At 46.6% G+C, this 21,110-nt stretch overlaps 1 protein-coding gene across 1 annotated transcript; it reads left to right on the forward strand.

The window, feature by feature from the left end:
* Nucleotides 1-13,102: 13,102 nt before the first annotated feature.
* On the forward strand, nt 13,103-20,672 carry LOC149342316 (uncharacterized). Its single transcript, XM_089542150.1, has 3 exons — nt 13,103-13,415; nt 19,357-19,592; nt 20,474-20,672. Exons 1-3 carry the CDS (start codon nt 13,332-13,334, stop codon nt 20,619-20,621), a joined length of 468 nt encoding a protein of 155 aa, XP_089398276.1. The 5' UTR covers nt 13,103-13,331; the 3' UTR covers nt 20,622-20,672.
* Nucleotides 20,673-21,110: the final 438 nt, after the last annotated feature.

The raw sequence follows: 21,110 nt of genomic DNA on the forward strand, positions 1-21,110 counted from the left end.
CTTGTGGGAAATTATGCTTCATGTTGCCAGCTTTGAAAACAGAACACGCGAAAATTTACTCATAGCAGCAAGCAAATTTGCCATCTATTTTTAAGCAATCCTTCCTAGTTGCGCGAATGAGATTGTTCTAAGGTATCTCTTGTTTTCACCGTTGCCCGTCTCAGTCAACAATTACATAACAGGTGACAAACATCTTTCAAGAAATTCTTTCAACATTTTTGTGTATATGCTATACCTAAATTGTACAAACTTTTATTACCAGAATATTTTAAGGCTAATGTATTTTAGTTTCAAGAAAAACTTCTATTGACGAATTGTATTGCTTATTGCGGCGCTTCTAGCTCACTTCTGCAGAGCCGCCATGTTTAGAGAGACTACGTGGGAAAGCACGGTACAGCTATCGGTGCAGAAAAAGCGTTGCATTCATCGCTGTCATTTCTTCGCTCTGAAAGAAGGTGAAAAGCGTGTAATTTTTTCGTAACCTCTATAAAGTTTTTAGCCTTGCTAAAAAAGACCATAATTAGTGCATTTACCAGCTTTTAATGCGCGGGCTCTTCAAATAACAACACTGATCACTATCGTGGTGTCATACGTGAATCGGGGACACAAGGAAGACTAGATGATATTCAGTGCATATGCATTGTCCTCCCTCTCCCGCGACGACCTGGAACAGTAACACTGTCTCTTCTCTTGCCCCGTCGTTTTCACCGCTATCCGCTATCCAAACTCCCCACCCCTTGCAACTACCTGGGCCGCCTGGTTGGGGGCCCCAACGAGGACCTACGGCGAGCCGTGGTATGGCTTGCTATCGATACCCTAGGAGTCTAAGACTGCCATAAAATGCTTTCCTCCTTCTCCATGCATGCCTGACTCCGTTTTATACATCAGGTGCGATGCCCCTAAAGCTAGAGCCCTTGTTCGTACTGCCTACTCCCACGATCAAAAAGTAAAGCGTTCCGTGTGGTAAGCAATAAATAATAAATGCTTCGCTTGCAGGCTTATGACAAGACACATCTGTCATGGGCTTGATTAAATGCTTTCTTACTGCTGACGACACGCTGTCGCTTTCTCGTGCCCAACAAGCGCGAAGTAATACGCATCCTACTATTATTTCATGCGGATTACTTCCGTACATACTGGTGAACAGCGCAAAAAAGGCGGGACAACGACAAGACAAGCGCTTGTCTTGTCGTTGTCCCGCCTTTTTTGCGCTGTTCACCAGTATGAATGCATACCAACTCGCCCAGATCTCAGGCTTACTTCCGTACGTTGCACAGCGTTGCATATAGGGTAAGAAACGGAGTTATAGTCAACTATAATACACATTTGAGAGCCGGCGTTCGACCTAGCTGTGTACTTAGCCTTGCCTGTCGTTTCTTTTTTAATGCGATAGCATTTAGGCTGCAGTCTCACAAAAAATTTCCGGCTTCACCGTAACGAAATTCTCTGCATGGTAGATTTCTTGATGACGTCATCAGGGTCATGTGACTACAACTGACCAATCAGAGATCATCGCAAAATTTTTAATTCCCATGAAATTACCTGTGGCCAAGAGAGGTCACTGACCCGTTGACGTCATCACAACCTACCAACCATGGAAGGTGGCGGCCTATCCACTGAATTGTGAGAAAACTGCCCACCATTGCCAAATTCAATGCACTTGCCACCCCGCCCACTATCGCGCTGCGAATGAACCTTTCAGGAGCTCGGGAAGAGCAACGTGAGTCTCAAAAGCAGTGGCGCGCCGCTTGACTGCTGCACCACTGCGCCAGTAGGGGTATGAGGACCACCTGCGGGTCATCTACATCACGTGACCACCAGTGAACCAATAAGAGAGCACCGCCAAAGTTGAAAATGTGAGGACCCCCAAAATTTGGAACGTGGCCCAACTCCAATAAATTCAACATTAGACATTCTTTATAGACACCACAGAAGACAACCTATATGCTGTCGCATTTTCTTTTTTAAGAATGTGGTTAACAAGCCCGCAGTATTTTGCTAATTTTTTTCGCTGCTTTCCCGGGTACCAGCGTTACATATACTTGCTGTAGATTGCAGCTGTGTATGCTGTTTATACTGCGCACAATTAAAGATATTTTGATTCTGATTTCCACATTATAAAATTTTCACAATGATGGAACCGTTACCGGCTGCTCCTGACGCCTTGCACTGCATCTTAAAAAAGAAACAATATGATGGCCATGAGTTTTAATGGCGCATGGGCAGCTTTAGCTAAAAGAGCGCCATGGCACAAGGTATTTCCGTTTCATAAAGTAGGGCCAAATACCCATTTTCCAAGCATTTCACTCCTGAGAAGCCGAGCGCCAGGCCCATTGTATCGCCGGTGGGTACTCAGCGACACTGGGGCTCGAACCCAGCCCCTCCCGCATGTGAGGCGGATGCTCAAACCGGAGGTGGAAACACAGTTTCAGTGTACAGTTTTTTTTGAAACACGTTGCATTTGAATAAAGTTTGGATGACTGCAGACTATCGCGTCATCTGGAGGCGGATAGGCAAACGTCTCAAGCGTCTTCGTATCGTCACTGAGCGGCTGTTCGTTCCGCCAAGGACGGCCTGGAGGCGGCGTGTGCAGAGAGGCGTCGCTCCCCTTTAGCCCCGCCGTGGTTTATCATCACAGGTGAATCGCGAGCGATCGCTCTTGTGCCACCATCCCGCAGCAGCTGCGACCGTTGTTACTCTCCCACCGTTGTCGAATTTCCTCCGCCATTAATATACAAACGGTCGTCTCACTCAATCTATCTCATGATGATGATTTTCCGTTAAACCGAAGAATGACATATAGCTAATATGTTCTTTTTATTTTTCAAGCATTTCCCCACAGAGAAGCCGAGCACCAAGTCAGGGGAAAGCTTGTGCCCATTGGAAAACCGATGGATACATGGCGGCAATTCACTCTACATATCTGCTAGCTTCGCCCCTTATCTCAATCTACCGAACCTGTTTGTTTGCGTGATAAACCAAGAAGGCATGGCGTGGAATAAGCGACTACTGTAAATAACGCATTTATATAGCCACCATGACGGCGCCAACGTCGCCACGTCCGCTCGTACCATTCGTAAATGTTCGTAGCTGCCATACGTTTAAGAACGATTTCTACAGGAAAGGGAGACAGTGATGGGAACAAATCTGCCGAGGACGTCCTCCACATCTTCTTGTCTTGTCTCCTTTTCTTGCGACAAGGCAATTTCTTAAAAAAGGCGTCGATCGTTAATCTTTATTTCGTTCACTGAAGAGCATGCGCGACAAATGGTAAGATTAATTGTTGCTTTTTCCACGTTACATATCCTATCTTTCAAAATACAAGGCGTATACCGCATTCACTCGACTAAGGGTCGCGCTTGTGGCAGTTGATACCCACAATTTCGAAGCCAATAATTAAAAAAAAAATAAATAATAAAATGTCTGCAAAGGGCAACTGCGTTTCAGGCGTGAATAAATTTCCTTGTGCGACACGCTATACTCGGTGAGCTGCCAAATGACGACAGGTGCCTGCTGCTGTCATTATCATCATCTTGTGCCATGCACTTAAAACAGAAGGTAGACTCCTTTACTCGGAGTGGGCGGCAAGCCACTTAATGACAATGGCGTCACTGCGATTTGTCTACTTATGGATTTCAATTTCGTAGCGTGTGGTGTTCCAACAATTTGTTCAATGTTTTAAAATTACAGTAATTTCGAATGCAGCAGCTGGAACCGAAGCTTTCATATCTGAGGGTGACGAGATTAACTTAGCCGCCCTGTTGGCTAATACGCTAAGTAGTGCTAAATAAATAAAAATGCCGGCAAGGCTGCTTACCGCTTGGCCACTGGACACAGTTGACAGGTGCATGTTCGTCAGACAGTTGTGATCCCGGGACCAGGACTGGGTCTTTCGTATGGCGATTTAGGCAAACGCTTCTACATATACTTCCAGATTAAGTTTCGCCGAGCTCCAGAAATCAATTTAGCCTTTGCGAAGGCACTGCTTGCCTGTGGGCCACTGCATGTTTACTCGGCGGCGAATACTCAGCCGCGCGATGGTCTTACCGACCGTTTCGCTGGCCGCGCTACGCGTAATTGTGGCCGAGCTGGAAGGAGGCGCAAACTGTTGTGATGCGGCCTGAGGCCTTCGTCGTCTTCTTCTGCTGATGCGGCGCAGAACATATCGAGCGCTATTTACAAAGGCCATAACAACCATGCTATGCAAGTTGTCATCACACGAACGCATGCACTAAGGAAAAAAAAAATAAATGAAACAGTACACAATTTCACGCGATAAAAGCAATCCAGTTTGCCAAAACCAACCGGATTTTCATTTTTCTCAGTTCATGCCGTTGTTGTTGCCGTATTGACCGCATCCGACCATGATATCGGACAGTTCTTCCTCTTTCTTTTTCCATTTATTCACGTTGTTTAATTGTTTATCTTTTGATTGATTGATTGATTGATTGATTGATTGATTGATTGATTGATTGGAATCCTTTATTTTTAGTAGTATGGCTCAGTGGCCTAGTTATTGGGAGAAAAAGTTGGGAGTTTATCTTTTGATTGATTGATTGATTGATTGATTGATTGATTGATTGATTGATTGATTGATTGATTGATTGATTGATTGATTGATTGATTGGAATCCTTTATTTTTAGTAGAATGGCTCAGTGGCCTAGTTATTGGGAGAAAAAATTGGGAGGGAGGTCACATTTTGTGATCCACGCCGGCAGCTTGCACAAAGGCCCACAACGATAGGAGCGTATCTTTGGAGCCAGAAGTGTTTCGGAGCATAATCCGGTCCTGTAGGCAGCGGATATCCAGGGTAATGTGCTGGACGCGGATGCGTTGCAGTACGACACACTCCCATGAAAGGTGATATATGGTCGGTCTCGCGCCTGTGTCGCAGGTAGAGCAAAACACTTGTGGTAAATGCAAGGCATCATGATGCGCACCAGGCAGTCGTCCTCTCTTGGCTATGTGGCTTCTCCACTTAGCAGGAATGTCGGCAGTGTAGGCCGCTCCGACGCGCGCCCTGTGGACAAGGACTTGCGCGCCCCGGGGAAGCCCAGCTGGTAGGGGTGCTGGTTTGTGCAGCTAACTTTGCGCGATTGTTTCTGCTACGTCTGCTGAGCAGCACGTGAGCTGTGAGAGACGCTGTAGTGGGCACCTCCGGTGATTAATTTCGGCTATCTGTACACTGACATTACACAGTATACGCGAGCGATTTTTCCTTTCGATTATATCGAAGTGCAGCCGCCACGGCGGGATTCGTTCCCGCGACCTCAGCCTCAGCAACCGCCGAGTCACCGCCCAGGGTCGCGCCGCGTACCGTACATTCCCAGGTATACCGCAGTGTCTTTGAAGACACAAGACACGTTCCTAGCGCCTCGTGCCACTCGACTTAAATGCGCAGTATCACACAAGTCACAATGCAGAGGCAGATTTATGGGCGGCGGGAGTAGTCTCCCCCTCCCTCTGAGCGAGAAAGTTTACATACGAAATGAAAATTAGGCTGAATTTCATATATTTTTCGACGAAAAAAGTAAAAAACATACAAGGTTCAAATCAAACCCCTCGTCCACCTACGTTTGTTGAGGACAGACCCATAAATCCTTCCCTGTCACAATGCCATTTTAGAACTTGTGCGATATAGTTGCGATAGCTGTTAGTGACGGAAGTTGTTGGGTCTATGTCCGCAGTAGCTGCAGATTAATTTTGGTGGTGGTGATGATGATGTAATCAGGCTTAACAGCATATACCCACGGCGGGGGATTGGCCAGGGTGCATAGCAGATACAAACGCACTAGGAATGGAGTATTTTCATAATGTTGGGACTTACAACTGGCATTTGTACCAAAAAATACCGAAAAGGAAAAGCAGTGAATTCTCATTCCAGGAGAGGAATCTACGTGATGTAATTATATAGTCGTGAACTTAAATTCACACTGGTTTCTGCGCAGGAAGCCATGCGGTCACGTGACCACCTCATGCACACAGCCCGTGCCTCGCGCAACCTTTACCTTTGTTGGGTGCGTTGCACGGTCGTCAAACGCCGTCAAACGCTTCGAAATGTCTCTAGAACGCTGCAGGCGGAAGGCCGCAGACATGCGGTGGGTTGAAGACCTGCAGAGAGCACACGATGCCCGATAACATCCGCAGGCCTGCGCCTGCACATTCAGCAGACAATAATGCTCGCGGCGGCGGCAATACAGCTGCGGCGACAGGTGGGCGAAACTCGGCGATAGCTGCAGCACTGTCCCACGTGTGTGACGAAGTCGCCGCAAACAACACAGAAATGGCAGAAATATCAAACGACACGAGAAGCTTGCGCGATTTGGAGAAACACCCAGCGGACAGAGCGCCTTCCAGCTTCACAACGCAAATTTATTGTGGCGTTTTAAAAAGATAGCTTCGAAATGACGGAGCGTACTTTGTCGCAATCTTCTTCAAAGCCCTCGCCAACTGTTAACGAAGGGCCGCCTCCATGGGTGCTCTGTCAAACGAAAAAAATATTTCTGAAAGTTTAGCTTACATGTGCATAAATGGGCCGCGCTCCCGTACCCCTTGCCGGCAATTACCCCCACGCGCACTTAATGCGGTGTTTTAAAAATACGTAGCCTTCTAAATGACTCATCATACTATCAGAATCTGTTCCAGGATTAACTTGATTGTTCTTCACTAAAGGACGACATCATAGGTGCTCTGTGAAATCAGAAAACTGCTTTGAAAACTTTTGCTTCCATGTATTCCTATGGGTACTAAGACTACTTTTCACCCCTAGGCGTGTCCGGCTGCACGGTGTTGGTCTGTAGCGATTGAAGATGAAGCGAGAGGCAAGATTTTGGATTTTTTCGAGTACGGGTCCATGCAACGCAGCCATATTCGAGGCTAGGCCTTACGATGGATTTATATGCACTCAGCATTAATACACTTAGTTTAACTACCCATCCGAAACTTGAGAAATCCGAGCTTTTTACAGGTGGAGGAGCATATATTATCAACATGTTTCGTCCACTTCAGCCAGGATGTTATCGTGGCACCTAGATACTTATACTCTTTCACCTCTCTAATTACATTGCTATTTATATTTTATGCAAAACAATTTGCTTAATTATCTTGCTGATGCAGAGGGAAACTTTTTTATCAAAGTTAGTAACCAATTCCCATTTATCGCACCGATTTGCTAGTGGTTGCAGGCTTGCATTCAAAACAAGCTGATCACTGGCTGACGTGACAGTGTTAAAAATATTGCAATCATAAGCAAACAGCTTAACATATACACAGATTGTCCGAGAGCTTGTACGAGGTAATTTATATAAATATTAAACAGTACTGGACCCAAAACCGGACCCTCTCCATCGATGTCGACAAACTGTGTCCGTTTTGATAAATATGACGTTAACCCAATTAATTATCTGACAAGAAATGAATATAATTTTCATTTTTGTTATTAATTTATTATGTGTGACTCTATCAAAAGTTTTGGAGTAGTTTAGCTTTAAAAAAATGGCTGAGGCTTAGCTAAGGTTAAGCCTAGTCAGATGCGAAGCATATTGATGGCTAGGCTTGGTAATACATGGCTTTCCTTGGTTGAATACTTGGTCATTTTAATACAACCACTAGAAGTGTAGCAAGGATTGCCGTGGCAGCTATATACGGGATTTTTTTCGTAGCATTCCAGCGTTCCGAACTTGTAGAACTACTGACGGACTCGGTGGCAGCACTAGTGGAAGCATTGCTGACAAGTTCCTCGCTTTGTTCTTCAGTTGTTGTAGAACGTTGTCGCCGAGCCGCATATTGAGCACGCCGCTTAGCCAGACGTTCATCCCGCTCTTCATCGGTCTCTGTGGCACGCTGAAGCTTTCGCTTCTCGTTCAAATCACCCCTGCTTCTAGGCGGCATCCCAACACCTGGCCGCCTCGTAAGTGCCCGGAGAGCGAGGCAAGCTCAGCTTTATACCGCTGCTGTAGAGTCACGTGGTCAGCTGCAGCGCCTCTGATGTGGAGCCTCCACCGCCGCGGCCGACCGCGCGAGCCGGCAGCCCATCTCTCCTCTGCTGTGACGTCATGTTGTCACGTGGTCAGCCGCCGCGCCTCTGATGTGGAGCCTCCACCGCCGCGGCCGACCGCGCGAGCCGGCAGCCCATCTCTCCTCTGCTGTGACGTCATGTTGTCACGTGGTCACGCTAAAGGTCAATGGTAGCTCCACCGCCATGCACGACGGGCTGTAGTGTAGCTCTAGTAATATGCTTCGCATAAAAATTATGTCTGACCGCCCTCATCAAGCACTTTGGCAGGTTTATCTACATGTATTGTAGTTGATAATCCTCGTCGGAAACCATGTTGTGAGTTAGTTATTATTTGTGACTGCTTTAAAAGGTGTTGAGGTATTTCGTGAGTGCGTATTCTAGGAGCTTTAAACAAGTGTAAGTTAGTGAAATCGGGTAGTAATTTTCCAATCCCCATTCGGCTGCCATTTAAAAAGAAATGGAAGCTCACGGAAAATTTTCCGATCACCCGGTGCAGTACCCGAGTCAAGATACTTTCTAATAATGTTATAAAAAAAGTTAGCAAATATTTGAGCGTACATTATAAGAATGTTAGCAGGGAATATCACCTTGACCGGAAGATTTCTTCAGGTACAACCGCAAGAGTAGCTCTGCGATCCCTTCTCTGCTAATAGTAACCCTCTTGTGAAGATTTAACGGGGAATCATCGCTGAACGCCGCATTAAGTTTAGTAAACACGCTTTGGAATAAACTATTGAAAGCATCATTATTTATTTATTTAGCATCAGCCTTTTTAACTGTAATGTCAGAGTCATTGACGATTATCTTGGCAAGTTTCCGGGCTCCTTTACTTGACAAAAACTGCCAAAATTTACTAGGATTTTCAGTGAAGAAACGACCAAGCGTCCCACTAAAGTAGCGGTCTCTTGATTCATGCAACTTTATACCTTTTATACCTGCAAGGTATACCTGCAAGGGTATACCTTTTAGTCTATTAACGATAGAAGTGATCGCATTTTTTTTGTCTGGTGCAAAGTTTTAGTTTACGCTTAACTTGAATTATTTCTCTAGTTATCCATGTATTTGTCTTATCCACCTTCTTTTTGTTTCTATCTGGAACAAAGTTACGCAAGTAGTAATGGCAGAGTACGTTTCACAGCAGGATTCGTAATGTGGAGAAGCCCAGCAATGTGGAGAAGCCCAACATTATTCCAGCATATTTCTTTAACCTAATATCCCCATTACCCTAATGCCCTAACCACAGTGTGCCCTAACTAATCTCCTAACCTTGTCTCCCCCTGATCAAAACCACAAGGAAAAAAAACTTTTCCCTGCGCTTTCCTTGCTTTGACGACTGTCGGCTTCCTTCACGTATGTTATAACGAGCCCCTGATTTCCCTACCGTTGTCTACTCAATAGCTTCACGAGGGCCTCGTTGCTAGCATTCTTGATTCAATAGACAGCATAAGAGAGTTCTCGGATGGCTACCGCCCTCATCGTTCGATCACGTTCCACGTGGCACTCGCGGTAATGCAGTAGTACTACGTCCGCCACTATGGACGAGGGTGATTCTGATGAACACTCCAAAGGATAGATTACGCGCAACACAAATACTCCCGAATGTAGAAGATTGGATAGCCGCCGCCGTAACTCAGGTGGTAGAACACCGTATGCGAAATTCGGAGGTCATGGGTTCGGATCCCACCAGTGGCATACGGCTGTTTTTCTTCGACTTTCTAATCAGTTATCTTCCAGCCATAAAGTAATTACAACATTAATTTTCAGTTGATCAAAACCACAATAAAAAAACTACAGAGAATGTTTACTACATTCGAATCGGAGCGAAAGCACGGATTTGTGCTACGTAGAAGACGACGATGAGCAGGCAGTGCCGAGGGACAGAGCAGATGGAAGTTGACGAAGACGACGCTCTCCAATGCACAGCGCCAGAGTGTGGTGCAGTTTAACACGTGCCGCTAAGGCAACAACAACAACAACACGAGGCGTGTTGACTGCGGCGATAGCCTAGTGGTCTTGCTGAGAGCGGCCCTTAAAAGAGATCTGCTCGCGCAGCCTCGGCTTCGACTCCCAGTCATGAATATTGATTCAATTTCTTTTTTATGTTATTGCGAACGCAATACTACTCTCGTGAACGGCCTTTCGCGTAGCGGCGGCCGGTAGCCACGTTTGACCTCGGCCGGTAGCCATGCGTGACCTGTAGACGCGGCGCACTGCGTTCCTTCAGTTGAAGGCGCTGCGCTTTTGCTTTCGCAACCTACCAGGCTTAACCAAAGCTAAGCCCCCGCTAATTTTTTTATGGTTTGACCTCTAACACAGCTGAAGGTCAAATTTACATGGTCCGCGATTGAATCCCGAGGTCCCGTAGTGAAGCTTTCGCTTTAAAAAAAATGCCGCTATGCTTACCTTGGTTTCGATGACTGATGGCTTCCTTCATCTGTGTGTCATAACGAGCTCCTCATTTCCCTACCATTGTATGCTCACTAATCTCTCCACCTTATTCTCGGACGCCCCACGGTTACATTTACCTTCGTTTGGGAAGAAAGTATATTTGCATGATCAAGCAGTTTGTAGTCAAGCCAGTACACCTGACCATTAAAAAAAAAGAGCTAAAGAGAGACTCGGAGGAAATGGAAACGCTCGCCCTGCGTTTGACTTTCATCAAAATTTGTATCGCGCTCTACAATTATGGAGCACTTTATCGCACTTCACACGGCTCGTAGAGAAGCTCCTACTTCTCCCTCTCCCTTCATTTTCCTTCTTTTTGCTCTTTGATCCAATCCAGAAGGATGCGTGCAACGTCATTGAAAACGCTTCTCGGTCTTAGTCGTCACCTGTGGTTTCTCCACATTACGGGTTATAGTGCTGTGAAGCCAACTCTGCATTAACCCCCTTACGGACACTTTTTTTTTTGTTTATGAAAATGGTACCACAACCGTTATTTAGTACCCGGTCTGCCATCTGTCGGAAAGCCAAAAGAAACGCTTTGGACGAGCCCTGCCTGCAAAAAACCGCACAAAAGGTCAGAAAGCATACCACAAGTTGGCCTCGCAATGAGCCAAATATTGACAGTCGTTTTATAACGAGCCTGGCTCGTCCAAGCCCACTAAGGCGTTAAACGTCTCGATTCGTTCATCACAGATACAGACATCCCTAACTACTACAGAGGGATCAGACGAAAATACCCGCCCCCACACAAACAACTCAATAGAGAAGACGCCGTAGCATGGCTACAGTTACAAACGGGAACATTCCCGTGCCTAAACATCCTAAGTAAAATCTACCCCACACAGTAAAGAGCGAGTGCCCGTGGTGTGGAGACAAACCAACCCTATACCATACCACATGGGCTTTCCAGAAAATAGACAAGCTACCCATAATTGAAAACCCGAGTGCGGAACAGTGGGAGAGGATGCTATCCAGCGACATCCTGAAAGTCCAACAAGGACTAGTAAGGCGTGCACGCAGGGAAGCTACCCTCAGCGGAGCCCTGGACTAGGGGAACCGACCCTGATGATAAGATGGAAGACTCCATCTGAAGCCGAAAAAAAATATCGTAAAATAGAGCAAATAAACGTTTTCCACAACCACCACCAGGAGGCGTTCAAAAGAAAATGAGTCGAGATGGAGGCGAAACGCATAAAGCGCCTGTGTGCTGTGCGATGTCAGTGCAGGTTAAAAATCCCCAGGTGGTCTAAATTATTCCGGAACCCTCCACTGCGACATCTTTTGCTTCCTTTCACCTTTCACTCCCACCTTCTCCCCTTCCCTCACGCGCGGTTAAGGTGCCCCCCGAGATGTCAGACAGCTACTGTGCCATTTCCTTTCCGAAAAAAAAAAAAAAAATCCAATCTTGAGCTGGTCGTCTGAGGTGACACAAGCTGTTTGCACGAAACTGAAAAGATCAACGCATGTGCGCAACATGACAGAAAAGTGGTGGTGGCCAACGAGTCAGCTCAAGGAGCCTTCAAATGCGTATTTCTGACATTCGATATTTCGAATCACATTGCCGATAAGGAAAATAACTAAGCTCAATAGGATGAGAAACTAAATAACTAAGAAATAACTAGGCTCACTAGAAACTAGAAAAAAAATAGGAAGAAATAACAGGATAAAAAGAACTAGGCTCACGGTCGACGTTGACGGCCTTCAATTTCGCAATATAATCTTGCCCCTAGAATCAATCATGAAAAAGTTTATTGCTTAATTTTAGTTAATTAGTCGTCTAGTTATTTACCACTATCACGTACATAATGTCCCCCTTGCTGCACAATACATCTGCCCAGACCGCACGAATGTATTCCTCATAGTTTCGAAATGAATAATCTGCGAACTTAAAATAACTCGGTGTAAGAACGCGTCCTTAAAAACTTACCTGTTTCGCAGCTCTCTCTTTCTGTTTCCTTCTTTTAAATTTACAGCTTCATGATTGACACTATTTTCACGTCCCTGCGGAGCCCAATAAGTTAATTAATCAGCATTAACTCACATCAACTACATAGGAACGCTGCTTGGCGAGCGGTAAGAGCTCAAAAATTATTTTCACACAAAATGGATCACCGCGCACTTTTGAACCATGTTACCCTTGCGAACGCCCTCCATAAGGGCAGTCGCCGAGGGAAAGAAATGAAAAAGAAGACGACGTATAAAATAAGTGGATGAGAGTGCGGCGAAGAAACCAAAAGGCACAGAACATGTCAGAAAATACGTCGCTGACGGACGTTATAGAACACTCGAGAATTGCTAGCGTATGACTGCTCTGGAGGTCCCAATCTCTGACGGTAGACCGCGACAGATAGAGGGCCAACGCACCAATCCAGCGGGCTTCTTTCCAAAATTAGCCCGCTCCCGTCGCACATGCGGCGTGGAAGCCAGCACCTAGACGTATAAACGACGCTCTGATATGCAGCAGCAGACCAGGTTCGTGCGTGGCGTTCGAGACGTGATCGCTGCGGTACGTTTTCTTTGCTCATTCGTCCCCCTCCCTCAACTCTGGGTGATTTTGTTTTGTTTGATTTCGTGTAGTCTCGACGCAGGAGCGTTTGCTCCCAGATCACGCCGACCGGTGGCTGAGGCGAGACGGGCCGTCCGAGCAAGTGTTGCGTTGCCATGGAGACGACTAACAGGAAGTAGAGCGAGAACCTTTTCTATCCCGTGCACAGAGTGCACCCACCGCGCGACGTGACACCACCGCCGACCACATCTGCAACGCGGCGAAACCAGACTGCCGAAACTCGCGCATAACAATCGCCTGAATATACAGCACAACTGCTGTCTCGCGTTCAGGGAGTGGACGCCTCGCTTCCTATCGTCGTCATGACTAGTCAGCTGCGCAGGATGAGCTACTGCAGGTCCTCCGAGGAGGTGATGAACTCAGCAAAGAGTTGGATGCAGAAGGAGGTAAGTGTGCCACTCACTCACATATGTGCCGCAGACTCATTATAAACTCTTATGTCGTTAATATGTGGGAATAACCATGGCCTATAAACTTTCTAACCTTGTCGGGAGGTTCTTCCTCGTCCCGCGACATTTGAGCAACGGGAATTTGAGCATCGCTGTAAATGCACTTATTTTGAGTAAAATTTAGCGTTGTTTGCCTTCACGGAAATTTTTATCCTTTTTTTTCTTATTTTTATCTGCATTTATAATTTAAAACAAAAGTGATAGAGTATAAGATTATACTTTACCGCACAAAGACATTTCAGGGAGTGGTCGCAGGTCAGAAAAGGGCGGACACCATAATTACCGTGACATAATCAATTGGCGCTTTTCAACGAACTCGCGGTTAATTTTGAGTTGAAGAGCTGGTGTGAACAGCTGAAGTCGTTCGTTTCGTTCACGAAAGGCTCGTTGGCTCAGAGTGGGAATAAAAAGTTTGGACGAAGCTTAACCTATGCGATAGCATTAGAGTTCCTTCCAGTACAAGTTTCTTCTCTTTCATATATTCATAGAACGCGGGGAACCCTGATCTATCATGCAGTACTGGCGCAGTAGTCCAGCGGTTAAAGCAATGCGTCATTGACCCGGCAGGTGGCTGTTTCAAACACAGCCACCGTTGGGCCCGGCTTGTGAGACCGAGGTTGTTCTGCCCGAGCTCCCGTAAGGCTCATTCTTGCAGAGCCGCCGCGGTGGCTCAGTGGTTATGGTGCTCGGTTGCTGACCCGAAAGACGCGGGTTCGATCCCGGCCGCGGCGGCTGGAATTTCTTTGGAGGAGAAATTCTAGAGGCCCATGTACTGTGCGATGTCAGTGCACGTTAAAGAACCCCAGGTGGTCGAAATTTCCGGAGCCCTTCACTACGGCGTCTATCATAGCCTCAGTCGCTTTGGGACGTTAAACCCCATAAACCAAACCAAACCAAACCATTCTTGCAGAGGCAGATGCTGTCGATCTCTCGATCAATGAGATGATGCGCAGTGTCACGACGGGAAGGTGGCAACTGCACCGAATTTATCTGAATTAATTGCATTGCCATCTGATCTTTCCTGAGACAAACGGACATACACCGGCTTTTCTCGTGAACAGGACATCTGATAACATTGAGTTAATATTTCCGCTACGAAAAGCAGCTTGAAAATTTACGAATGCAGCTATACGCTGATGAAGCTGAGAACACGTGACAGGTGGCCATGATGGCGTAAAACATAGAAGTATATTGTCCTCTGAATTGGAGCAGTCGTTTTATACCGACAGCTCCGGTATACCGACAGATCTAGCTGCTGGCTGTCGTAAAGTGCCACAAAATATGGTAATCAGATTCACTGTATATAGATAAGTTCCTAGTTTTGTACAAATGTTATGTGGAGCTCTCTGGGCTAATGAGGGCGCGATAGCGCGCCATTAGGTGAAACGCAACAGAGCATACAGATTCTGCATACGTAAGAAAAAGAACAGCTATAATGCAAAATACGTGCGAGGCATAGGCCTAGCAGAGCTTAATTGTGCTCACGGATGCGGTGTTGCACGTGCTGGAAATCGGAAATACATAGTCAGTGCTAGAAACGAACTAAAAGAGCTGCGGCCTATAGCTGATTTGCGCAAGCTCTACGTGAGATAATTACAGACGCGCGGACTATGCGTCACCCGACGCAAGGGAAGATCAAAGTAAAAATTCCTTTCAAAGAGAAGAGAGTGCCGCTGTACAGGAAAGTCACTAAAATCTAACCAGCAATGCAGCCTGGCGAAACCTTAACAAGGCCGTGCACCACCGAGCTAGAACCAATTCATGTTCGCCCTCGGGCACCGTGTGTGTTCGTGAGCGTCTGCGTGGCGTAAAACATACGTGTATGTAGCAATTCACAGCAATTCACAGACATCGCACTTAGCACTTACTTAGATACCTTTGTGCACTGCCCTTTTCGGATTATGCATGGCCTAATGGCTACCACATATGTTAAAATGTCAAATTTTTCGTACCGCAAACGCTCCGTTATCGTCAGGTTCCCTGTCAACTGTAGGACAAAATTAAGGGTCTGCCAGTGACTTTTAATCAATATAGCCTCTGTCTGGGGAGTCCACGACGCCGATTATGCATTCTTTAATTTTTGAAGATGACTTTTTTCAGTGTATATACTGTCATAAATACGCGCGTTATAATACTCTCCGATCACAGAATAATGTAAAGGGGTACGACCTTGTCCCCAACTGAGAGACAGACGAGAAATATTCGGCTGAAGAATGACACTGACCGAGCTCTTCTTTGAGAGAACGAAGTTATAAAATTGGCTCATCGCAGGGTGGCAGCTGACTTCGCGGCCTGTCGCGGGCGCTCTTATGGCCCCAATATTCCTTTCCCCTCTTTTGGCGATCCCCTACAGCCACTTGCTACACTGCTGGAATATACCCCGTTTCATTTGAACTGCACCAACTCAAGAAACACCAAGTATGACCAATGGCATTCATGTGACAAATAATGCGTTAGAATTAACTTTACACGCGACAGGTGTCCACTCCGTGGCCGAGCGCCAATAAATGCTTTAGCGCAAAACGCTACCAAAGCTGAAAAACCCGTGGTATGTGCGAAGCCTCAACCTTTGACTGAGCGGCAGCGGCGGAGGCCTTGGCAAGCTCGGAGCAGGGAATAGCACCCCACTCCCCTCGCGCGGCTGACGATATCTTGAATGCGGTTGACTTCGAGACGCTGTTGCCTCAAGTGCTTTCGCACGTCCTGCTCGGTTCAACTACGATAAAACCCTACCACTTTTTTCCTCCTACTCTCGAGCTTTCCTTTTAGGTAGGCCAGACGAGGAAACAATGGGACTTGTCCGGGAGGCACTGCCTTTCTATCGCCCTCTCCCAAAGCGGGAGCGTGGGAGCGATGGAAGAATTTGAGAGGTGGGGACAGACGGTGGTATCCGCATGGAGCAAGGAGGATTTTCCTCCTCACCCACGTGTTGGCCTCATTACGTTTTTTTTAAACGTTTCCACCCCCCCCCCCCCCCCCCCCCCACACACACACACACACCCTTCTTCTCTCGACGCCACTGGATGGAGGGAATGACGGGAAACCATAACGAAGCCTTCCCCAGTCCGTATGCAAACGAACGTCGCATCTGAAAGGACCCTCCGGGTAGACGGAGAATTCCTGTTTTTAAGCTTGGCAAGGTATCCGCAACAGATCGGGCTAAACGAAGCTACATATGGCGGGAGCTCCGCTCCTCGTTCTGGTTTCTTCACTTCATACGTGTCGCTCGAAGTTTTATTATATGTGTTGGTGAAATGCTCAGGGGAATCCCCCACAGTGGAGCAGAGTTTGTAATAAGGGAGTAATTACTCACTGGCAACCACCCAAGCGCTGCCATACGGCTACAAAGGAAAGATATATAGCTTCCACAGAAACTTCGTTATGAAACGAAAATTCGTCCTGGTCCGGGGTTTGAATCGGGAGCAGGTTAGAATAATGGGTCCCCAATTCCCCTGCTCTTGGACATAAGGTTTTGGGCTTTTGGCACACAATCGTGACTGCGCCAACGCGCTCTCACCCTCCCGTTGTTGTTGTTAGTGGCTATCTATTATTAATAGAAATAAAAATGGAAGATGTTGCTAGCCGCGGCATCTGCCATCGAAGCCTGAAGCGCCTGAGCTGCGACTAGTGGGAATAAAAGGACAGGGAGAGGACAGGGATAAGGAAATAAAGGGGGCGAGCGATAGAAAAAAAGGATAGTGGCAGTGCGGCAATATGCACTATGTACAAATGCAGGATATTGACATACCTACCCGTCGGCACGCGCGATGTCCTGGCGCAGCTCCTTGCGCGCAATGCCGAGAGGAAATCGCACTAACACGCACAATGCTGAATGCTGCCGCGGCGATGCACTCTCTTAAAGACGCGCCACGACTGTTCGCTCTTTAGCTCCAAGATGGGGCGCACACAAACACAACATATTAACGGTGCAAACGCGCTTACACCCGCCGGCACATGCGTCGTCTTGGCACCGCGGCTTCTAAGTGATGTGAAGATGCAGTTGCTGTACCGCTAACTGGACGCCATTCGAATGGGAAGTTTCGAAATGTTTGGCCTCAAGTTCTTTGCGGTTCAAAGATGATGTTCGCCAAAACGCGCCGCAAATGGAACCTAAAAGCCTTCCATGATTAAAAAGCTAGGCCTTATCATACTCGCAATTTCTAGCCATGACCGCGACCGCACAGCGAAATCAGGGGGCTGGCTCCTTACTGCAGGGGGCTGGCTCCAATCGACGCGAGTGCCACTCACACATAGCAGGACAGAGCTGGACAAGTTGGTTGCGGCCCATAGTGTAACAGCGTGGAATACTAGGACGCACAAAAAACCAGACAACATTAGTAGTATAAAGTTCGACGGAATACCGTCTGGCCAGGATGAGACATTAGAAGGCAAAGGATGGGTCACTGACCAAGTCAAAAACAAAACGAAAATGACGTTTCGGGTCCCGTAAGGGATCCTTACATTAAGACTGTTCCGGAAAAGATCGGCTTATATAGGCTTCAAGATTCTTCGTAATCTTTTTCCGTAGATATGATGAAGCGTGCCTTGATTCTTGTTCATCGTGTTCGGTGTCGTCTGGATGACGAAGGACTCCAGATATAATCTTGTAAGTCAAGCTTCTTTCGGTAGCCTAGATGGTCGCCTCGTCCCAGCCTACCTCGCGGCCGGTGGTCTGCACGTGTTGCGCAATCGCGTTTTCTGATACGCGCTTGCACCTAACGTCACCCTGGTGATCTACACCAGGGAATTCGGCACGTGGCAAGGGGGGGGGGGGGGGGGGGGGGGCATATTCGGGAAGCACGGGGTGCACATCGCACACGTGCCGACAAGCAAGCTCCGAGCCGAACTTGTAAATGTAAAGAACCCTTTGCCACGTGCCAAGTTCCCCGGTGTAGTTGATGGCATCCCTTGCAGCGACTGCCCGGCTGTCTACATCGGGAAACCGGAAACTTTCAGCGTCGCATCGCATCAGAGACCACCAGGGTGACGTTAGGTGCAAGCGCGTGTCAAAAAAACGCGATTGCGCAACACGTGCAGACCACCGGCCATGAGATAGGCTGAGATGAGGCAACCATCGCGGCACCGAAAGAAACTTGACAAGACTACATCTGGAGTCCTTGGTCATCCAGACGACACGGGCATGATGAACAAGAATCAAGGCAGGCTTCATCATATCTACAGAAAAAGATTATAAAGAATCTTTGTCAAGTGATATTGGTTCGCTGATACACAAAGAACCACCCTTAACACAACAACCATTCATTGTCTCCAACGAGATCACACATGTAGCCCTTTGTTTCATGAAACGGCAGTCATTTTCACACATAACGATCAGACTGTAAGGGAGATTCAAGGCTTACCATATTGGTAGGGTGGTTCTTTGCGAGTCATTAAACCGTCATTATCACTTGACAACTGCGAAACGAAATTTCTTGAGGGTGAAGTATGGAGTTGTCGGTCTTGATCAAGTTGATCAGTTTAGTTTTTAAATTTAGACTTGGCAGGAAAGGTATAAATGCATGGAAGTGCGTAATAAAGTTTAGTTGAAAGTCAGTGCTCATGTTGTATGGTTTTACACTTGTCCTTGTCTTCCACGCTGTTATACTATGTCATGCAGAGCACAAGCTGCAGCTGCTTGTCCACAAAGCAGCAAGAACCTCCAAACAGCCCTGGTGAGTGGTTGCAGTGAATTTCGCGCATCCACATAACCATACATTTGCAAATTAGTTAATTCTTACATTCGGATTACCCGCAGTGGAAACATCTCTACTCTCAGCCGCAATCGATTCGTGCGAACATGTGTATGCCACAGGTGGACCGTAATATGGAAAGTACAGAATATAATGTTCTTTTTTTCACTGCGATGACACACGCCCAGGGCAGCAGCAGCAGATGCCAGCCGCTATACTGCTGGCCCGAACCCGGAGGGTGGCCAGCGCGGAGCTGCAGCTACCGCGACTCGGTGCGCTCGTCACTTCACGACGAGGAAATGGTGGGCCTGCGCTGCGAGTGGGAACGCAAGACGGACAGGAAATTCCTCCAGAACCAGCTGCGCATACAGCAAGAGCGCCAGCAGGAGCAAGCCGACAGGCAGCTACATGACAGGCGCAGTAGGTATGTGGGACAATTACATGGGGTGTTACAGCTAGCTTGTGAACAGCTGTATAAAACAATGCACTGTACGAAGACTTGTACACTCACAAGACTATGTGTGCACGCACGCACCTGTGTGTACAGGTGTGGCCAAAGTATTCCGTAGCAAGCTTTGGCATTTGAAAATTTCTCACGTTTCGTACAGCAGATATGTTTTCTTGGGTTAATATGCGAGCATACTAGCAGCATGTTCAAATGTATGTATAAAGTCTATCCCAATTTTTGGTATGTAAAGCATCAGAAGAATTTGACTGACAAAGCGTGCTCCACAACATTATGGCCGGGACTGTATGTTGCAAATAGTTTCTTCCACTGCCATTTCTCCTGCTACTTCCTGCCCTTCTTTTACCCACTCACCCATCTCTCTGTATACCATACCGCATTTATTTCAGTCGCAGATCGGGTGTCAGATACGTGCAAAAGTTTAGAAGTTTCGAAGACTCACACCCACCTCTATTTCTTTTACCACCACCCCCAACAGTAGTACAAATGCACAACTTTAATCAGTAGTTCACATACATTTACACATTCACCTTAATTTTAATCAGATATAACTTCACCCTCAGTTGCAATTCTAAATAGCAGTGAAATTTGGATGCCCATTAATAAGCTGGTGGCATGGAGTCCAGTAGTGCTGGTCAGTTACCAGACCAGCAAAACCAATGACGGAGATAAGTAACTAAAAGGACAGCTGTTCTGCCAACCTTTTGTCTTTCTGCTCGTTCTAGATAGTATAGCAAGAAAACTGTGAAACAAACAATGCAAAGTGCTCATGAACACTTCTTATAGCAATTTACAAATTCTCTTGAAAATGCATGCTCTATGCTCTCCACCACAAACAGGCTGATGCAAGTCCTGGAGAGTGAAAAGAAGATGCTTGAAGGAAAGCTCACTGCACTCAACTTGGCTGATAAGTCTACCAGGCATCAGCAGTGTTGCAATGCCAAGGAGAAGGATCCGAAGCTTCCGAAACTAGCCAGTGTGAATTAGTAAAAGAAGAACGTGCTTTTTTTACTTTTCCATGTATTACAGGCCATTTGAGTAACCTACCTGCTTATGATTTCTTTTGTACTGAAAAATGTATCACGAAATAAAGCTGTGTTTGTAAAGGTTCGCTGCAGGGAAGCAAAGTGAAACTTGGTCAAGGAAAAGGAAACACACCACCAGAGAGAAGAAAAAAAGTATCGCAAATTGGTCCATGTGGTCACTGCTGCAACACCCCGCGAATTTGCGATACAAAGTTGCGGCATGTACACAGTAGTGTCCATTAGCATACTTGAGGTCCAATTCACTCTAATGTAAAATTATACTGGGCTCAGAATTACGAGAAAAAAAAAAGTTGAAAAAAAGGCGCCAATTCTGTCCTTGTATTCGTGGTTATTCCGTGAAAACAAAGCCAAAGGTATGCAAAAGTATTGCACACCTGCTATATATATATATATATATATATATATATATATATATATATATATATATATA

The sequence above is a fragment of the Amblyomma mixtum genome, chromosome 5 (genome assembly GCF_055824585.1).
Source record: "Amblyomma mixtum isolate Tamu chromosome 5, ASM5582458v1, whole genome shotgun sequence".
In the NCBI taxonomy this organism is placed as follows: Eukaryota; Metazoa; Arthropoda; class Arachnida; order Ixodida; family Ixodidae; genus Amblyomma; species Amblyomma mixtum.

Excerpts from the sequence above, each read along its gene's own strand:
- LOC149342316 (XM_089542150.1), top strand. The coding sequence starts at position 13,332 with ATGACTAGTCAGCTGCGCAGGATGAGCTACTGCAGGTCCTCCGAGGAG. Across the intron at positions 13,416-19,356 it reads AGAGTTGGATGCAGAAGGAG|GGCAGCAGCAGCAGATGCCA; the intron begins GTAAGTGTGCCA and ends ACACACGCCCAG. Across the intron at positions 19,593-20,473 it reads CTACATGACAGGCGCAGTAG|GCTGATGCAAGTCCTGGAGA; the intron begins GTATGTGGGACA and ends CACCACAAACAG.